At 36.2% G+C, this 21,287-nt stretch overlaps 1 protein-coding gene across 1 annotated transcript in view; it reads right to left on the bottom strand.

Moving 5' to 3' along the window:
* ROBO1 (roundabout guidance receptor 1) overlaps window positions 1–21,287 on the bottom strand; it is a gene marked incomplete at its 5' end in the record, with an annotated part of 793,256 nt that overhangs the window by 38,207 nt on the left and 733,762 nt on the right. Inside the window, 6 exons of the mRNA XM_079704144.1 lie at window positions 561–896; window positions 3,441–3,595; window positions 10,545–10,587; window positions 12,003–12,029; window positions 16,089–16,286; window positions 20,008–20,179. Coding sequence (XP_079560270.1) covers window positions 561–896; window positions 3,441–3,595; window positions 10,545–10,587; window positions 12,003–12,029; window positions 16,089–16,286; window positions 20,008–20,179 — 931 coding nt within the window. The remainder of the gene's footprint in view (window positions 1–560; window positions 897–3,440; window positions 3,596–10,544; window positions 10,588–12,002; window positions 12,030–16,088; window positions 16,287–20,007; window positions 20,180–21,287) is intronic.

The raw sequence follows: 21,287 nt of genomic DNA, 5'->3' as shown, positions 1-21,287 counted from the left end.
ACAGACTTCAAATCAGGTTACCCAAAGAAATTTAGGTTCTGAAATCATACATTGCAGCAGTCTTAGTAATCACATGAGGTAGGAGAAATATAACAAATGGAACCACTTCTCCAGTTCAAGTTTAATTTAATTATTTTTCTTCAGTTTGATCAAAAAAGCCATTCGTTTATATGACCATGTAGAAGCAATTATCTTCCATTCTCGAGTGGAAAGAATGGGAGAGTCTATTTATTTAAAATGTGAGGTATTGTGATGGTTGTACATCTGCCCTATGAATAAAAGATTGTCTGTCCTGAGCAATCCCTCACCCAGGATTAAATTTAAATTAATCTCAAACCATTTGAAAATACTTATATATTATTATAAAATCAATATTCCAAGGTTATTGTTGTGCTAATTAACTTTTTGACACTGGAAATTTTGAAACCAAAGAAATAAGAAAACCTTAGTGACCAAAGAAAGATTTCACACGCTAGTTCCAGACAAGCTTCGGCATGTAGTGCTGAAGGGTTAAGGACGCCAATACAGAAAAGGATGGGAATAAAGGCAAGTCTCTTCACCTTTGTTCAGTTTGTTTTGCTCCATGATGTTATACTGAATTGGTGCCACTTCTTGTTTCTGCTGTCCGGACGGTTTCCAGTGCTTCTCGCTGGAGTCCCCACTGCCATTGTTCATGTTGTTGCTGAGGTTTGACTGGATGAGCTGGGTGGTGGCATAAGGGGTGGGCTGCCCTGATGGATTGACAAAACGCCCATCCTTCAGATTTGGGCTATTGAAGGTTTTCATCTCATTGATTTTGTTACTAAGGTCCACATCACCATAAACAGTTGACTCAGGGAGCATCAGATTTGTTTGTTTGTTATCCAGTTGGTTGTTATAATTTGCTATACAATCAGCTATGTGCAATGGAGAGGAAAAGGAAAAAGTCATTCTGCATGGTTATTCGTTTTAAATTTCCTTGTAAGTAGCTTTGTGAGTCACAGTAAAACTGTTCTATAAAGTATAAATGGGCTTAAATATAATGAATAAAAAGGACCAAATATCCTTATGTCCTTTCTAAAGAACAGAGTCAAATGTTCTTTCTAAAGAAAAATTGAGTGAATGAGAGAGGACACGTAATTTATATGGAACCTAAATAATTCTGAACTTCTGCTAGTGTTACACAGTTTATAAATAATGCACCCAATTGAAATAATTTTCCTTTAACAACCCCATTAATGGGAATTGCACTAAAATAATATATACATGAATATCTTTATGTGCCAACTTAAAATTTTCTAGTCTGGAGTTACTGAACTATTTGAAGTTACTAGTTAAGCTTATAGGTTAAAAATCCAGACCAAAAAAAAAAAGAACCCTCTGCCCTCAGATGAAAGAACTTGAGATTTCAATATTTTATAAAATAACTCTACTCAAAAAATATGAGGAACAGAGGTAAAGTGACTGTACATAGTGCTCAGGAGAATTTTATTAGTTTTTTCCCTTGGTTGTGCAGGATAATCATTATCAGGAAAAGATGTTATGTAATCATTTTTCATGGTTTCATAATGACACCTCAAGAAGTATAAAATGACAATGATGATGGCAAAATGAATCATAGTAGCCAGGGCAATTTATCAAATAACACCTGAAATAATACCTAATGTGTCTAATATTTCAATTTCACTCTAATTTTCCCTTTCTTTAAATATTTGAGAGTGAAATAACTAATATATATATATATATAGGAAATATTCAAAGCCTGTAGCTGAAAATATTCAAACAGCGGGAAGAACTAAAATCATCATTTAAAATTAAAACATTTTTAAAATAAAAAGTTAGTCGTTATAATAGTAAAAATACCACTATTTTAATTCATAGTGGCTGTAACATTAACAGGTCACCTTGAGGATTAGTTTTCAACTGGATATCCTAAAAAATGATAAATTAACATGGTCACTACTAAAGATGTAAAAATGAATATAGTTTTAAGAAAAATCTGCAATTTCTCTATCCTACTGAATTCAACTACCCTGCATTTCAATAACAAATGATCAGGGATCAGGGGTATTTGATCAATCTGGCTTTTAGTAATTCTTATTTCTAATTTCTAGGTATTAAGTTTTATATAATAGTGGTTAAACAATATTTTTAATGGCAATACGGTTTGGCAATCTCATTTTTCTTTGCTAATCTTTCCATATGAGTAACATCCAATAGAACTCTCTCAGATGATGGACATGCTCTATTCTGCATTGTCTAATATGATAGCCACTAGCTACATGTGGCTACTGAGCACTTGAAATGTGGCTAGTGCAAATGAGGAACTGGATTTTAAATGGTACTTTATTATATTTAAATTTAAATAGCCACCTGAAGCCAGAGGCTACCACATTAGACAACACAGCTCTACATATTAATTTAAATGGATATTGTCATTTTTTCTTTTATTGGGCTCAGCATAATCTTTCTTTTACTTATAATTATGTGAGCACTTTTTCGCCTAGACAACTAGAATATGGACCTCTAGAGAGCATGGACTTGGTCACATGGATATATTATTTCCATATCCATATCCAATGGAGACTATGATTTGTTCTTTAGGGTGCATCACACTTTTTACTTAAATGCCATATTCTATCTCCCTTTTCCTTAACTCCATTTTACTTCTATAGTCATACATTTTGATTCTTTATGATTCTTTTTATATTTCCTATATTGTGAATGAATGTTAAAAGGTTTTTCGTAAGAATTATTTGTAATTTTCTGTTTTTTCCTTTGCATATTGCATATTCTACATCCAAATTTTACTGTCATGTTTTAGCATGAGGTTTTAACAAGCAATTTACCACCCATATTTCTGAACCAAAAAGACACAATACAAAATTAGTATTAGTATACACACCTGCAAAAGATACATATTTCTTATATCTTAGGATTTACTAGTATACTATAAAAATCTAATTTTGAAATTCAGTTAGCTTTCATTTAAAATTATTTATTACCACCATATAATTATTATTATTATTGTTGCTGCTATTAAAAATTTGGTTCACTCAAACTATACATCTATTGATCTTTTGACCTGCTTTATTCTTAAAATCTTTAAAATAAATACTATAAATAACTACAATTAAAATTATAATTACATACATTCTTATGAAGATGCATACTTTTGTATAATTTCATTTTTCCTTATTTGCTATCTACTCTAGAATTTATATTCTCCATTCTCCCTTTGCATACTGAGAAACTTTCTTGGGTGGAGGGTGAGGTGTGGAGATACAGGGATGGAGAAAATATTTGAATCAGACTAGTTTGCTAAACCATGGTTAATATTTCATGAAAATGTTGATTAAATTTCATTTTCAGTTTAAGGAGAAGAAAACAAAAGTTATCTCCTCATGGCTCGTTCCTAGCAATGCCAAGCTTGCCTATCAGGCTGTCTCTGTGCCTCTAACCTGGGCGACTATACGTGGTCAGGTTACTGTCGCTGTTTCCGTTGCCTGCTGTGCAACAGTTGATGGAGCACTCATTGTGATTGTTCCCAGTATTAGGCCACGTGTCTGCCAGCCATGGCTGCGTGGCAGGTTCACTGATGTTGAGAAGTCCTGGCCTAAAGAAAAAAATATGTATAAAAGCAAGTTTTATATAAGTAGCAAATGATATTTCCTATTCAGAATTCCAGAAATTCTTCATCTCACTATTCTCACAAATACTTTGGTCAACTATGCTGAAAGATATAATAATTCCTTTTATTTCACAGACAAGGCAACTATAATGCAATGTTCGGAGGCACGTCTCAGTTTATATAGCCATTATGTTGTAAACAGTGAGACAAATATTGTACCATTTGTAATGCTCTACTCTGCCTTCAGTCACAGTGGCTAAACATCAAACATGGAATCTAAAAAATGTGGATACTTATATTTTGTAGTGTTTTAGTGGCGTAAAGAATATTCTCGTTAAGACAGTTTGCATTTCTTAATTTTTGACCCATTAAAAAATAATGATCCTTCTCACAACTTCATTAAAAAATGGAACAAGCTTCTTTACTGAGATAAAGGATGCTTCACAGTAAGCACATTTGCATATTTTTCTTCAAAACCATGTTTCAGAGACAGTGAGTTTGGGGCTCTGTGACATTTTTCAGAGAGCCTCATCAGTGCTTCAGTGCACAGTTCTGTAAGCTTGTCAACATTTTCTGATGGTGACAATGTAAGATGCCATAAATCCTATATAAACAAAGGAAAGCTACTGAATTAAATCTGGTAAAACGATGTCCACTGTAAGAAATATTAGCGTTCATGTTTTTTTTTTTTTTTGCACGACAGATGTTAATCCTCTTTCACTGTGCATTGGGAATGCAAAGTACATCAGCAGTTATTAATGGCAGCCCTGGACCACCAGTGCCAGAGACACAGACTGAAGTCCAGAAATGGAAATCCTGAGGTCCTTTTCCAATACTGACTCCATTTGATAATCCAGCAAAAGAGGTGATGATGTACTGTCAGATCCACAATAAACAGACTGGCACTACAGAGTCTGAAAAGATTTTCTTCATGGTTTCATTTTCTTTGCTAAAGTGCAATAACCACACTTTCATTTACCTGGGAAGCGAGAACCTGACATTTCACTCACCATGGTTCCTATGCTGGCATACACAGAATCAACCGAGGAAACTTTCTATGCAAATGATGGTTATTTGAGGAATAATTCACTTCAAATGAAAAATATGGATTTATAAGTTATATATCTGTATACGTATATATATGTATATATGTGTGTATACATATATCTGTAATAATAATGTTTACCCTTGGTTTACAATGTGTGAGGCATTGTTCTGACCTTTATATGTATTAACTCATTTAATCTTTCTAATAATCTACAGAGTAGTTACTATTATTATTCAGATTTTAAAGATTAGGAAACTGAGATACCTGAGAAACGTTAAGAAACTTGTGCGTGGGTGCACAAAGTGAGTGCGTGGCAGAGCTGGGATTCAAATCCAAGTAGTCTGTCTGTAGAATCCACACTCTAAGCCGGAATACTATAAACACATATACTGGAGAGTGCTGAAATGTCCTAAAACCCTCAAACATTCTTAATAAAAGGAAGATTGGGGTAATGTCTGAAGTCTAAACATTCAGAATAATGCTGTTAAAGCTGAATAAATGTACTATTAAAATTGTTGATAAAAATATGCTTTGAAGAGCAATGTTGCTGACCTGTTAAAATGTAAAACATTTAAATGCAAGCTGTATCACAGATATCTGGAGCTTTTGAAATCCATGTTGGTTATAGAAATTCTGCATCTAGTAGTCTTTTTTTTTTTTTTTTTTTTTTGCGGTACTCGGGCCTCTCACTGTTGTGGCCTCTCCCGTTGTGGAGGACAGGCTCCGGACGCACAGGCTCAGCGGCCATGGCTCACGGGCCCAGCCGTTCCGTGGCATGTGGGATCTTCCCGGACTGGGCACGAACCCATGTCCCCTGCATCGGCAGGCGGACTCTCAACCACTGCGCCACCAGGGAAGCCCTCTAGTAGTCTTTAGCTTTCCTTATTTTCTCTTGAACTTAAAGTGTGTTATCACTTTTTAAATTATTAAAAATAAATCTCCATATCTGATACTGTAGAAATATTATAGGATCTTTGAAGTACGGGTCAAGCCTGTCTTACATGTTTCAAAAGGAATAGACAATATTTTTATGCTACGATTCCCTCAGAAAAACACTTTTAAAAGTGAACGTTTTGATATCATCAGAGGCTGAAAGAAATTTTCATATGTATAGGAGCTTTCCAACAGGAAGTAGGATTAACAATTCACATCCTAGCTTTCAGTTCAGACTTGTGTTTGGAATGCTAATTATCTAGGGAAGAAGGTTGAGTCATGATTACTGGCCCATAATGAATCTTAAAATGCCATGGGTGTATTTCAGAGAACTCTGAGGAAGTCAAGGTCATATGTAGCTACTCTGGTAAGGGTGTTAGGGTCTTTAAGAACTAACAATCTCTCAAGCTATCTTTATGCATTTAAGATGATCTAGTGTTATGAGACAGATTTAGCTGCCCCAAAATAAGAAATGAAGCAGAAACAAAACACAGTGCTGGTTATAGTGATTAATATATGTCGGAAATATTATATAATGTTACCATATTTTATATATATAAAAATGCAACCATATTATACATATATATCCATATAATATGTTAGTTGTTATATTTTCATGCTAATATATGTGAGTTTTGCCTATTTTTTCCTTGTCTTCAAAAAGATATTATCAGGGAAAGGAAGAGAGTAGGGCTCTCAAAAACCATATTTAACTACTAGCTTATATGAAGGGGATAGTTTTTTGTCACAAAGGAAAAGAGGACAAATGCACTTAAATAACTATGTGGCAATTACCTTCAATTCCTCTGCTCTTGTTACTCCAGATATTCCAATCACTCACTCCAAAAACAAACAAACAAACAAACAAACCTATTTGAACTCCTAAACCACAAAATAAAATACAAATACTAAAGGGTCCAGGGGCTGGGGAAAGTAGTGAAGGGGCCTAGCAGCAAGGGTTGCCTATAGGCTGTCTCCTCTTTCTTTTGATAGCTTGAAAGAATTCTGAAGCCCAGAAAGAGGCAAGGGAAAGAGCTGAGAGTGGTCAGTCCTTCAAAGAGAAGCAAGGCCTGAACTCTTTCTTTCTTACCTCCCACTGCCAGGAAATGTGCTATTGGCATTCTCGACCTGGTTAGCCTGACTTTCCTATGTTTTTCTTCAGGCTTTCTCTGCTGTTTCCTGGTTTCTGCTGTGGTTTGGATTTCAACTAGGTTTTCTTTGTTTGGAAGAGGAGATCGAGATGTGTGAGGTAAGGAAAACAAGTGAATAGAAACAGCCACTTAATATCCATGATCTGCCACTGGATTACACTGCAGATCCTTCCCCCTTTTTAAGTTGAGAAGACGTCTCTTTGCTTACCGCCATCCTCATTTTCCCTTTTATGTGAAGAGCGAAATTCACAGTTTTGAGAACAAGCAGAGCTCTCAGGTTCTCCTTTTCTCTCAACCTTCTCTTTTATCAGAGGAAAATGTCCAGGGCCCCAAATTTTCTCTCATCAAGGACTGAACTCAAGTCTTCTGACATTTGTTTACTCAATAACTCATCCCTTCCTTCTTTAGATACTTTTTGTGGATATCTTTCAAAGATCAATAATTCATATATTGAATTTATGGATTTAATCCAATAAATTACATTTATTGCATTACAAAAATTCATGCATTTAATTATTGATTAATAAATCAGTAGCCTCTAACTCCAGGATCTCACCTTTTATTGTGGGAAACAATCATTTAAGCCAGGAGTTAGAAAACTATTTCTATAAAGGATTAGAGGGCAACCATTTTAGGCTTCGCGGGACATATATTTTCTGTTTCAACTACTTGACTCTGCCATTGTGGTGGGAAAGCAGTCATAGACAATATGTAAACAAATAAGTCTGGCTGTATTTTAAGAAGTCTTTATTTACAAAAACAGGTGTCAGACCAAATTCAGACCAAGAGCCATAATTTGCTGACCCCCTGATATAAACAAAAGATAATTGCATTACCTCTTATTAGGTGCTTAACTGTGGTATTTATACAGCACAGAGCTCACAGAGGACACAGCAGGTGAACCTCAGCCAACTAACAAGATGAGGGGGGACACATTACGGGCTGATGTAATAAGTGCATAGAAGAGAATGCAATATTGGTGATTGGCAGGTGGGTTGACACAGTGGGTTGTAGGGGGTGGCACACAGAGATACGAGGAGGGCTACAGGGCCCTAGAGGTTGTGGGTTTCACATGCTCTGCCCAATTTGGACTTGCTATTTTAAATATGGTGTGTTCTTGGACTTCCCTGGTGGCGCAGTGATTGAGAGTCCGCCTGCCGATGCAGGGGACACGGGTTCGTGCCCCGGTCCGGGAAGATCCCACATGCTGCAAAGTGGCTGGGCCCGTGAGCCATGGCCAATGAGCCTGAGCGTCCGGAGCCTGTGCTCCACAATGGGAGAGGCCACAACAGTGAGAGGCCCATGTACCGCAAAAAAAAAAAAAAAAAAAAAAAAAAAAAAAAATATATATATATATATATATATATATATATATATAGTGTGTTGTACTGAAACTGGGATCTTCAGAAGCTCAGAGACATGATCCATATGCATTTCAAAATTTCATTCTGTCTCCAATGGGCAAAGGGAATTAACAGGAAATAGTTCTAATGAAGGTAGATGAAGGCAGGACTGCTGGGAGCATTTTTAACAGATTAGACAAGGGACAAAAAGAGCTTGAAGTGAAACAATACAGCAATAGTGAAGGGAGAAGAAGGCAGGATCAACCAAATGCAGTGATTGATGCAGTAAAGAGGACGACTTGACATTTTGACTTAGGTGTCATTAACCAGATGAGTCGCGTGATACAGTGAGGGCTCACAGAGTCTGAGATGCCTGAGGGAATCCAATGTTTAAGGGATGGCATCAGAGAAGTGAGTACAAGAGTCTGACTCACTGTTCATTCTCTTACCACACTGGATCATGGAACACACACACACACAACACACAGACACAGAACACACACACACCCACTCACAAATGGCTAGAAAATGAGACCTCTTCCTAATGCATTCCTGATGCTCTTACCCTGTTCTAGTTTTTCCAAAGCACTCACCAACTGCTTCTACTATAGAGTTGACTTTTTGAAAAATGTTTATTATTAATCTTCTATCTCCCCTACTAAATGTAACATTCAGAAGGACAGGAACTTTTCTTGACTTTGCTCCCTGATGCATCCCAGGCAACTAGAACACTGCCTGTCACATTGTAGGTATTCAATAAATAGGTTTGATGAATAAATAAATTTAAAATTGTGTATATAACTGTCATTTTGAGCACTAACTCTAAGATCTTTATTTAACTGTTGCCTCTATAACATTCCAGCATTTTTTTGTCATTTTATTTGGTAAAAAGATCATTTCTATTGGGTATTTAAAATAAATCCATTTCACTGTTATACTATTTTTACATTCAGAAGGTTAATTCTGTATGACGATTTAGCGAGCTTTCCAAATGGAACTTTGTAATTTTTCAGTCCTGCTGAAGAAACTAGCATTTGGTACCAAGAGATCCCTGTCATCATTTCCTCCTTGATAACTTGGTCTACCTAGGTTGAAAATTCCTTTACAGCAGAAACTAGACATATTTTATATGTGTGTGCATGTGTGTGTGTGAGAGAGAAAGCACATCTGTGCATGTGCTCATGCACAGAGGCTAGTGCAGAACCCATAGAAGATGCTCAATAAGCATTTTCATAAGATCTGATTAATGAGAAAGCTGAAGTCTACTGTCATGAATATACACATGTAGAGAGGTGGTTATATCATCAGGTTCCGGATTTATCCACAAGAGAATGTTCTTATGCCAGAGACTGTTTCATGAATGTCTGGGGTATGATTTAGACAGAATTGCCCTGGATGCAAAAACATGCCCTGGTTTAATTCCTGAATCAAGTGGATTTATTCCTTACGAAGACCTCCTTCGCTTTGGGGTCTTTCAGTGGCTGACTTTGTTTCACAGGTATGAAAACAGGAAGCTAGCAGCAGTACCCAGGAAAGAAAAGAGCAGTGCTAATTGTCAAATTTATACAGCATTTGCTCAAGATGGTCAACATTGTTTTCACCACTCTTTCTTATTTTTATCTTTTCCAGTTGCAATCACATTATCTAACTATACGAAGCAGGACACTCAATAAGTTAACTGAATTTGAATTAGAAAATGGTTTTGGTCAAAAGGTTTTTTTTCTTACACCTTAAGCTAGAGGTTACTGTTTTTGAAAAGAAAAAATTATCATAGAAAATCCTGAAGCTTGACTCATGTAACTTATACCTTCTTTTAGCCCCTTTCAGACACCTGTCACATGAATTGTGATTTCTCTGTGAATATATTAAAGTTCACTGAATAATAATTACCAAAAAATCATAAATGTAGGATTGAGGTTCATTTTAATGAGAGAAAAAAAAAAAAACTTCCGTGTTAACAAGCTACCTAGATCCTCCTTTTATTTCAACATATTTCCCGGCAAATGGAGACTGAACTATGTTGAATTCATAACAAGAACAAACAAACAGACATAAACTACAACAACTTATGAGCCAATGCTGTGTTCAGCAGGTTTCCAAATGAACATTTTTTCTTTGATAGTATCTGTTAACTAGCTATATTTCTTAATCTTCATAAATGCCATAGCTTAATTGCTTTAACTCCTTTTAATCATCTGCTAAATCAGCAAGTCTGTCTTTCCCGGTTAAAGTGCTCCCTCTGGTGTTCACTGACTAAGATGCAACAGCTCCGATCAAGTGCATTTGTACGTAAACAAGCTTGGCTCCACAGCACAACAGAATGGAGTATTTCCGAAATATTTAAACAAATTTCACCTTTAAGTTAAACCTTTTAAGCAAAGAAAGTGATGTCATCGATGAAGACAAGAAGAAATACCTGGAATTCCCCTGAGAATCTACAAAACAAGCAGGATAGTTACCTCCCTCCACTGCTCACAGCTTCGCCTCCTCTCTGATAAGTTACTGGAATGTTACCAAAAAAAAGGAACAATTAATAGACATGTTTGTGTTTATATATCAAAAGCTATGACATTCATGAGCATATTTCTAGAATTGCATGTTTTCTTCCTTTCTACTTAGAAGCATTGCAAAAATTAATCACAGGAAATAGCAGATTTCCAATTCAACTAGTATTTTTTTAAGATGGTACAGAATTAGATATAAGTTATTTTTATTTTCTTTATGTGCCAACAAGGTCGAAAACTAAGCAGAAGCCAACTTCAGTTCACTCTTATTAACTATAACTATTACACGTTTGTACATTCACATTCTCATAGATTCCAATTTTGAATTTATTATTTTCATGTAATTTCATGATTTTATGTAAGTGGAATCTTAAATTTGGGAAGAAAAAAACCTACCAGACCATTTCCCCAGAAATATGAGTACCAGTAAGACAAAGATAAACGTTAAAATAAACCTTCTTTCTCTCCACACACAAAGATGTATGCCAAGTTGTGACTAGTAATGAATGCGACCTAGTTTTTACTGTGGCTTGTGAAAACCCTTCTCAATATATTTTCATCAGACATGTATACATAGTGAAAATATATTTTAATGCTCTTGAAAGCATTCTCGGCTTAATAAATTATGGGTATAAAATTTAGCCATAACAGAAAAAGATTTGCACATAGTCAGGCAAGGGGTTAAGGATATTAGCATTTCTGTAAATACAGACCCATTTTCTAAGAAAAAATATGTTTCTAAAAGCTGCCAAATTCTGCTACTTAGAAGAACTCCAAACTGGGAGTCTGTTAAGGAGAGATAAGTGCTCCCAGTGATTATAATAACTGGATTAAAACCGAGGAGGAAAGGCTACAGGTACATCTTTTACTAAAGGTGAATCGAAGGAAGAGGACCCACTTTGAAAGAAACTGAATGGAATGGAATCTTAGTACTCGGACGTAAGGAAAATGACAAGTTTTATCTTTCACATGTGCTGGATATTTTGGTTACCTTTAAGAATGTTGATTGTACGGATAGAGAATTGTAAGGGAGAGAAATTTTTGTTTGAAAACCTGAAAGCTTAAGTTAAGGGAAAAAAATGCACTGCCAAGTCTGAAATAATCAATGTGATCATTAGCATGTTAAATCATGCTGAGGGTAGAAACAGTGTGTCTATCTAATGAAACACATGCAAACAAGGCTAAGATGCAATGCGGAGTCACGAATAAGTAATGGCATTGAAGGAATGACAAGCAACACCAACCATTTCTACTTCAAGTGCATGCCTGGCATGAGTAAATGAAGTACTGTCTTCCATTGTAAGTCCTTTCCCCCCAGCTTACTGCAGAAAATGAAATCAAAACAGAAACACAATAGTACAACACATGCCAAACTAACGAAGAATAGGAGGGGGGGTAAGCGCAAATATATACCTGTTGGTGTGAAGGTAAAAGACGGGACTGAAAAATCAAAACAAAATATAAACCAGTTATTAAGCTGAAGAGAGAAAGGGAACATATCACATTAGTATAAATCAAGCAGACAGCTGAACATAAAACAAATGTAAATAACTAGGCCAGTAGTTCTGACACGCTGATATATGAATAAAACCAAATCTGAGGTTAAAAAAGAAGCTTGTCTCTGCGGTACCATTTTGAAGGGTCTGATGTTCTAGGATGGGAGGGGGTGGGGATTGTGCTGGGTTAGCCTGCAAATGACCCCTGCATTTAGTAATAGAGATTTAGCTCATGGCTTTAGTACAAACAGGAGGCCTCTACTATTAATCATTTCCAAACATTGGATAATGGGTTCTTAAACAAGTATTATCAGGGTCTTACGTAAACCTTATCTAGAAATCTTAAAGTAAATGCTTATTAAAGTGGGCTAACTAATAGGTGCATTTAAGTATTCATCATCGAAAGAGAGACAGAGGGAAGGAGACAGAGAGAAAGATAGAAAGATGAAAAGAGAAAGAAAGGAAGAGAGGGAGGGAGGGAGGAGGGGGAAGAGAAAGAAAGAGGAAAAAAGGAAGAAAGAGATGGAAGGAGGGAGGAAGAAAGGAAGGCAGCAAGCAAAGAAAGAACTGGAACAAAAAACCCATAAAACTGAATTGTTTCACTGCCAAGAAATGCCTGATACTTGTCATATAAACAGTGTAATGCTACATTTTTATCATGATAGAAATTTGTGAATGGACAGGAAAAATGGGGAGTTTTAAACTTTAGCTTCTCTATTATAGTTTACATTTAGAAGCTTTCTAGAAGTAGGCTGAGCATTTTTTTTTAATACCACACCAAAAGCTAAACAATAGAACAATAATGCCCCTCTGAACACCTTCACTCTGCAGTTATAAATCTTAATCCAATCAATAATGCCTGAAATTGAACTGCAGACCTCAAAAGTAGCAGCCTTGCCTCCGCCACTTTTCCTATCTTCTCTCATTCCTGGGTGTTGGATAACACCACAGCTATTTCCATGTCATTTCATAGAGGGAGAGGCTGATTTTTTTTCCACGCTCTTCACGTTAATTTAAAGTAAACACTGCTCTGGTAAAGAAAGCAAGGAAATATACATTACTTCCTTGTAGACTAAAATTTGCTTTTAAGAAATCCTTAATACACACAAACTAGAATATTGATTACTTATCACGGATCAAAAAGCTGCCAAAAATGTATTTTCCATTTCATATTTGAATGTCTCCAAGAAATTTACTTGAAGATTAGAGCACCGGGGCTGCAAATTCAAATGCCGTAGCATCCTTTACAACTGTCACTTCTTACCAAACCATTTTATTTCTGAGCATACTAGGAAGAACAAAAACAAAATCCTCAATGCTGGGGATCCAGTTTATACACTGGGCTTCCTTTGCTGCACAGTAGTCTCTGTCTTAGGAATTCTATTGTGTTTTCTTTTAGTCGGGTCTTTTCAGAGAGTCAATGTAATTTAGCTACAATCAAAAATTCAGAGCCATAGTAACTAGTCCTCATAAAAAATAATAAAGAGATATTTTGAAAGTAAAGCTACTCAAGCAAGAATGCAGTGCCTGAACATTAATTTTCAATCAAAAGGACACAGGCAAAAAATGAAAGGTCCCTGTCAGTATTCCTAGCCAACTGCTAACCTCAGTTTAAGGAATTGAAGAAGAGATGAAAAGAGTTCTGTCTAAAAGACATTTTTACAGCTTGTACACCAAAGGACAACTTAATTCTCAAAGCTTCCAGTAATAAAATAAACTCCCACTACATGGATGTATGTGGACAAGGGGTACGAGCAGAGGGCACACCTCCAGATAAATGTAGGGGGGAAATGTTAAAAATGCTCACTATTACCTGAAGTCACACTCTGGTTTGATGGTTTATAGGTCAACAGGCTATTGATTTCTTTAAAATATTTCACTTCCTTTTTTCTTAGAATTACCAGCATTGTTTCGGGCATAGACAATTTAAGATTTCAGGATGCACTTTTTAAAACTGCATACAACCAGAATTATGAAAAAGTGCTAACACGGCAAAGTGAGGAAAGCAGAATCAAATGCTCACCAATTACATTTGTAATTATGTTCTATGATTTCTGCGTAAACACAAGCTAGTTAAAAGGACAATGATATTAGTTTCACAGGTTTTGCAGAAAGAGCACATAGGCATTTGCCAGCATGCTTAAAGTACATTAGTAAAGGAAAAGAAACATTTCCGAAGGGAAGAGGGTTTCATGTCACATATTTAGATTTCAAGGCAAGAGAGAGCATTCAATTGTTACAACTACACAGCTATCATACTTTATGGCAATGAAAAATACAGGATTCCTGGGGAATTCAGGAGACTCTACGTCTAGATGTTAATTAGTCACTTTTCTTCATTCAGATGGGATTTCAAACACACAACTCCCAACAGCCTGCCCCTGCCCAGCTTCACAACACACTGACACCCACAAACCCCTTCTCTGCCTTGTTTTTCAGTCAAAGGTTTTATATGGTAATATGTGTGCCTGACATTGATCTACTTTGTATACGTAACGAGCACCCAGTCTCTTTGCAGTAACCTCCCAGCCCTCATTTTCCATTTCACAGGCAGGGATACTGACATTTTGCTTTATCTCTGCATAGGACAGATATCTGAAAAAAAAACATATTTAAGGATGATAACACTAAGGTGAACGTATGTACATGAAGAGATTGCTATGGAGCCATGGACAGGAGGCACATTCATGGTTTTCCACAGTGTGGGTGATGAATTTGTGTTGACTCTTGCCAAGACCCCTTGGGACCAAGGGCACAAATATTTTAGACTGTTGTCCCCGACTGTTTTACAAGCGTACAGGGATATTCAGTAGAATGTTTCATTGAGAAAAGGTCTAGCTAGCACTAACAAATTCTGCCTTTGCCATACCATTGATCAGAGAAATGACTTGGCCAAGCCACGTAGGAAATGTTCACATAGAAAACATGTAGACAATTTTTTTTAAAGGGTGGTGATGGTGCAGGGGGGTATGTGTTTACTGGTCATCCTCTTTAGATTTGTTTTGCAGCAAAAGTGTTATCTTAGACTTAAGTATGGACCCTATAACTAGGGTGAATGTATAATTTGCCATCCAAAAACTAGGACAATTTTAAGAGCCAAAGGAACACTGTAAATAATTTAGTTGGACTAAAGACATAAATTGGGACGGTGGCCTGAAAACTGGGATATACAATCACCCTGCCTTAGAGCCCAGATCTGATGCCCAGAGCTGATGAAGCTATTTTAGGAGGGAAAGGCAAAAGGATTATCTATCTGAGCAACCTCATAAAAAAATATAAAATACAAACCACCAATCTACAGACTTCGAGAATATGTGGTAAAAGTGTCTGTGAAATCCTTAGTATCTTTGGCTCATCCATAAAATTGTAAACAATTGCAGCCAAATAAACGTTCTCTTCTAAACTGTAAACACATTTTTAACAAATCATCATCACCCATTAACAGTATATACATATTCAGCTCTGCAACTTTAAATTTAACAATAAAAAAGTACTAAACCTCCGCTCTCTGAAAACTGAAGCACATTTATTAAGAAACTATTTTATAAATAATCAGAAATAATTGGAAATATCATTATTTATAAATAATATCTTTAGCTTTACAAAGGGCAACAACACCCCCTTTAAAGTTGTGTGACAGTCCAAAGCTTGTATTTATAATTCCTGTGACAAGGAGATTAAAAATTTTTCTCCAGAATATAAAGTAATAAAGTAATTCCCTAAGAGAACAAGGGAATGGTATCACAACGAAGTGTAGACCTACCCTGGTGAAATATATTTTAAAGGAACTGGGCCTGAAACTGATAAGCCTATTTGTAGTACTGATACTCAAGAGGAGGTTATACCTAGATATTGCAATAAAATAAAAGCGCTTTTGAAAATCTTTATATATTAAAATAACTTAATATAGGATATGCATAATCATGAATAACTTGGAGTCACAGATTAAAATGAAGAGTTATGTAAACATAGTAAAATACGGAAAACTTCGGAAAGCTAATACCTTTTCTGATACCCGCATAAGTACTAGTCAGCCCATTTCTCTTCTTCCGGTGTCGGTAGAGCCAGATGCTAAAAACCATAAGGATGATCCAACAGGCTGCCCCAATTCCTGCGATGAACGCTGGCTGCTTCACAACGTCTGAGATCTGCTGAGCAAGGCTGACTTGGTCCTCAGGTGACACGGGGTTTCCATGAGAATCTGAAATGCCGTATTTGGGTTAATTTGGGTGTAAAACTCAATGAGACAATGAAAAAAAATTGTGTGTGTGTGTGTGTGTGTGTGTGTGTGTATCTCCCCTCCTCCCACCCTTGAATAGTCTAAGATGCTTAACTGCCTCAGAAACACATTGTTTGAAACTATGTTTAGAAGGGTCTATAAAAATTCAGAATCATTAATAAAAAACCAATGAAAAATTAGAATCATGTTACTATTGAAAGAACTATGAAAAATCTTTCTTTTAAAATAATAACCATGGCCAGCAATAGCTATAAGAACGTTCATTAAATATGGGCAAGAGGGCCTCCCTGGTGGCACAGTGGTTGAGAGTCCACCTGCCGATGCAGGGGACATGGGTTCGTGCCCTGGTCCGGGAAGATCCCACATGCTGCAGAGCAGCTGGGCCCATGAGCCATGGCCACTGAGCCTGCACGTCCCGAGCCTGTGCTCCGCAACGGGAGAGGCCACAACAGTGAGAGGCCCACGTACTGCAAAAAATAAATAAACAAATAAATAAAAATAAATAAAATATTGTGTTAAAAATATATATATGGGCAAGAATTATCAAGTGTTATGAATAGTCAAAAAGTCTCCCGTTTTCTGTCAGCTATTTTGATTCAAGAATTAAAAATTGATAGAATTTATGGCTATTCTCGGAGCAACTAAGCCCATGTGCCACAACTACTGAGCCCGCGTGCCACAACTACTGAAGCCTGTGCATTTGACTCTGAAAATGTTCTGCTAACACCACCTGCTTTAAAGTAGAAACATTTGTTTCAGTCCAAAACTCTATTTTTTTCCAAGAAAAATAATTGGTATAACTCATTAGTTATGAATAACATTTCTCAAACAGAAAAATATGCTTACTGATTATTTTTTCTTATTAAATGACATTGCATTCTGTTAAGACACTGGCAGGTAAAATAAGTAGCATTCAATGGCTAAGGAAACAGTCTTAGGAAAATAGCACCCCTTTCTATGTAAAAAGACTAAATTGCTACTCATGTTGTGCATGCGTGTGCTTTTTATTTGCTTTTTTCTTGAACAGAATTCCAGATTTCATTCTGTGGTGGGTCAAGTCTGAAATACCTATTTTCACAAGCAGTTGCTGTCACCTGCCTTCAACTCTTTGTTGACTGAAAGTTTTATTTCATGTTCCAGACTCTTTTATCTATGGTTATCCTACGAGCACTTCATCCTCTGAAAGTTCACCAAGCCGACTCTTCTTTTTATTTCTACTACACCCTTTGTATCTGCTAGGTTTATAGATTTCATGGCTATTTGTGCAAGGTTAAGTTGGGTAGCTTCAGATTTTATGGAGACAGCCAAGAGAGGTTCCATGCAGGCGACCAGATGGGCTTAACAGAATAAAGTGTGGTGTGACTAATGAATTAATTAAAATGGCCTCTCTGTACCTCAGTCTTTGTCTCACTGCAGCTGAGGCTATATTAAGATATGGAAAATTGGAACACATCTATAATTTCAAGAAAACCAATTTGACCCTTAAACCCCATGATTTAAATCTTAAATAAATAAAATTACACATGGTCCTTTTTCTAATTCATATTTGAAAACCCAGTACTGAAAGTCATATATTATACAAAATAAGTAAATGACATGACAATGTATAAGGTCATCACCATGTAACTTTTAATTTCAGTTTTAATAAGTTAATACTGACTTTTCACAAAACTAGGCAACTATTTGAGTAAGAAGATCTATGTTCAGACTATTTTCCCCCATACCTTAGATAATGTTGTAACAGATGCATCAAGCAATTTTTAAACATAGTTTTCGGTATTGCCTAAAAATTTTGGAATAAATGAACCAGAAATAAACCATGAAGCTCTTTTTGCTTAAAAGTTGTGTATATTATAATCTCTGTTGAAAAAAAAAAGTGCTAGTTGTAAAAGATAATCCAAAAATCAAAGTCTGGCCAATGGCTGTGGCAGAAGCAGCAAGCTCTCCACTAAAGACTTGAATGGTACTCTCATAGCATAGAGTTGTTGGGAGGTAGCTCCCTAGCCAGTTACTTGATTTTGCAGTGTTGCCATTCATCTGTTTGGAATCATAAGACCAAGTTCTGTGCAGCAGTGATGTGCACCATTTCCAGACATGTGTCATTTAAACCCTCCTCCACACTATGTGTTTCTTTTCTTCCTTTCTTCTGGCCCAGGGTCAACCTTGGAAGCCCCACGTTAAAGAAGGGACGCCTCATCAGCCTGTGACCCTCCATAGCTACAACCATTGGACTTCAGGTAGACTTTATTATATTACACTCCAGAAGTTCTGCAAGTGTTAATCTGTTACAGCGGGTAGCAGTCTTAACACTGGAACATCAATAGCTGTTTCCAAATTGAATGCGAAGTTCATTACGTACAGCAACAAAGTTTATTCACAGTGGAATGCTTCTTAATTTTGTTCTGAAATAATTTCTAAGATGTCATCAATATTATCAACATGCAACAGTACTATATACTTATTTGTGATATATAAAGATTCATGTATCTGTCTCATTTTCATAATTTAGCAACTGGCATGAAATATTACTAATGCTTAACTTCTGATGTGAAAGGAACAAAGTTGACTATATACTTCTTCATATCTTAATTTAAATGTCACCTCTTAATATCTGACCCTCTTCTCTCCCCTTTCCATGTATAATTTTGTTGCTGTTTTTTTGTGGTTTGTTTCAGATTTTACTGGTAACCAATAAATTTGAATTTTATGTTCATGCCACATTGTCTATCATGAAGTGTGGTAACTAAGGCTTCTGTCAGGTTTTTGTGTTTCTTTTTTATTCATCTAACCACTTTTGAAGCACACATTGCATTTTTAACTTTCTAAGTAATTAGCATATGTCATATTCCACTGCTCTTTTACATCTCAATCTCTCTTTTGTTATCAAAAGCAATACAATTTTTTTTTTTTTAAAGAAGATGTTGGGGATAGGAGTTTATTAATTAATTAATTTATTTTTGCTGTGTTGGGTCTTCGTTTCTGTGTGAGGGCTTTCTCTAGTTGTGGCAAGCGGGAGCCACTCTTCATCACGGTGCATGAGCCTCTCACTACCGCGACCTCTTGTTGCGGAGCACAGGCTCCAGACGTGCAGGTTCAGTAGTTGTGGCTCAGGGCCCTAGTTGCTCCGCGGCATGTGGGATCCTCCCAGACCAGGGCTCGAACCCGTGTCCCCTGCATTGCCAGGCAGATTCTCAACCACCGTGCCACCAGGGAAGCCCAGCAATACAATTTTAAAGACACATAAATGGTGGATATAAATTGCATATTGCTGTAAACTTCCAATACCTAGTTTAAGTTGTTTTTTTTTTTAAACCCAAACCACTGTAAGTTCCATGCAGGTGCAGACTGCATCTTTCCTGTTCCCTGAGGTATCCTTGTTACTCAATTAATAGTATTTATTGAAAAGATGAAAAAAATTCAATAGGACAGGATTAGGATGACACAATACTGACAGCCTTTTGCTTAAAATATCATTTAAAAATGTGTGCTTGGATAAGTTTAAATTTAGTTGTGATATTATAGATAGGTAAAATAAAGCTAACACCATCATTTTCATAATTCTATTGCCACATTCCATAGCCTATTCAACTTGCAATGATTGGCTCCACTCTATACCAAAAAGAAAAGCAGGACAGTGGGTACACTGATATGTCTTTCAAACCATATCTGCACTGGCACTCACCTAACTGGATGAACTGCGGCTCACTCTTCACCCCGGCTCCGGCCCCAGTGCTGGCTGCCACCTCTACGCTATACCGGATCCCAGGAACCAGTGAGGGAATAACCACAGAAAAGGTGGAACCATCTACTGTCTTGTTTATATGGTATCGAGTTTCATTGCCCAGACACCAAACCTATAAGAAGAACACAACAAGTTATGTAAGTTAATGCAAAGATCAGCACTGTGGTTTTAGACCTAGGACTGTGGTTTTAGACTTAGACAGAGTTCAGACCTATCATGAGCCTAATGTAGGAAGTTTCAAAAGTCATTTTTCCCTGGATCTAGTTCTGAGAAGACTCTGTAGTCAAACCTAGTAGTACCTTAGTAGTACCTTAAAGACCTCCTTGAACTTTCTTATATACTTTTAAAGGATTATATCAGGTGATTCTACAGAAGTTTCTACAAAGGATTATATCAGATGATTCTACAAATGATTCTACCAAGACCCTGGTTCTTATTAACCTTATCAGGATTTTTTGTTTTTTTAACTCCAAGAAATTATATGCCAGGAAAAAATAAAAGGAACTTGCAAAAAGCTGTATACATCTAGATAAAGAACAATAACTTACCTATTATCATTCAGTATTTGCATTCCTACTATGGACTTGCATAATACTAGCTGACAAGATATCACAAAACAAAAGCGAGTAGGAAACTCTGTGTCTAATACTTTACTTCAACAGTTCTCTAGATAAAATTACCTGGTGCTGTCACAGTCCCATCACCTTTCATGTCAAAACCGAGAAACAGTTGATTTAAAAAGAGAGAGCTTCTGAATAATCTAAAGTATCTTGGCATAAACATGGTTTTTAAAAAAAAAAAAACTGAACATAAAGAGTAAGGATCATCCTAGGATTTATTCCACCTAGGTAGGTTGAACTATTATCAATGAAAGAAAAATAGCACTCTGATCTTGTATTTACAGTAATATTAATTAGCCTTTAATAACATATATAAGATCACAAAGAATAACAATACATATTTGATTTAAAAGAAAAATATTCTCCTAATAAGAAAATTATTGTATGTCTCATTAACTTTGATATTTGTGGTAGGAAATTATTCTCAGGAAATTAAGATTTCTGAACTATGCTATAATCCTTAATTTAAATTTCACTGAAGGATTATTTAATTATTAGAGTGATCTTTTGCAATGTTATAGAGCTTGAATATGATGCATGACAGTATTTGGATTCAGTTTCTATAAGAAAATGATCCATGGAGTAGTAAAACCTGCTCTA

The sequence above is a fragment of the Hyperoodon ampullatus genome, assembly GCF_949752795.1.
Source record: "Hyperoodon ampullatus genome assembly, chromosome: 5".
Lineage (NCBI taxonomy): Eukaryota > Metazoa > Chordata > Mammalia > Artiodactyla > Ziphiidae > Hyperoodon > Hyperoodon ampullatus.
Note: the sequence above shows the minus strand (reverse complement) of the source record. Positions and strands in the feature narration are given on the sequence as shown.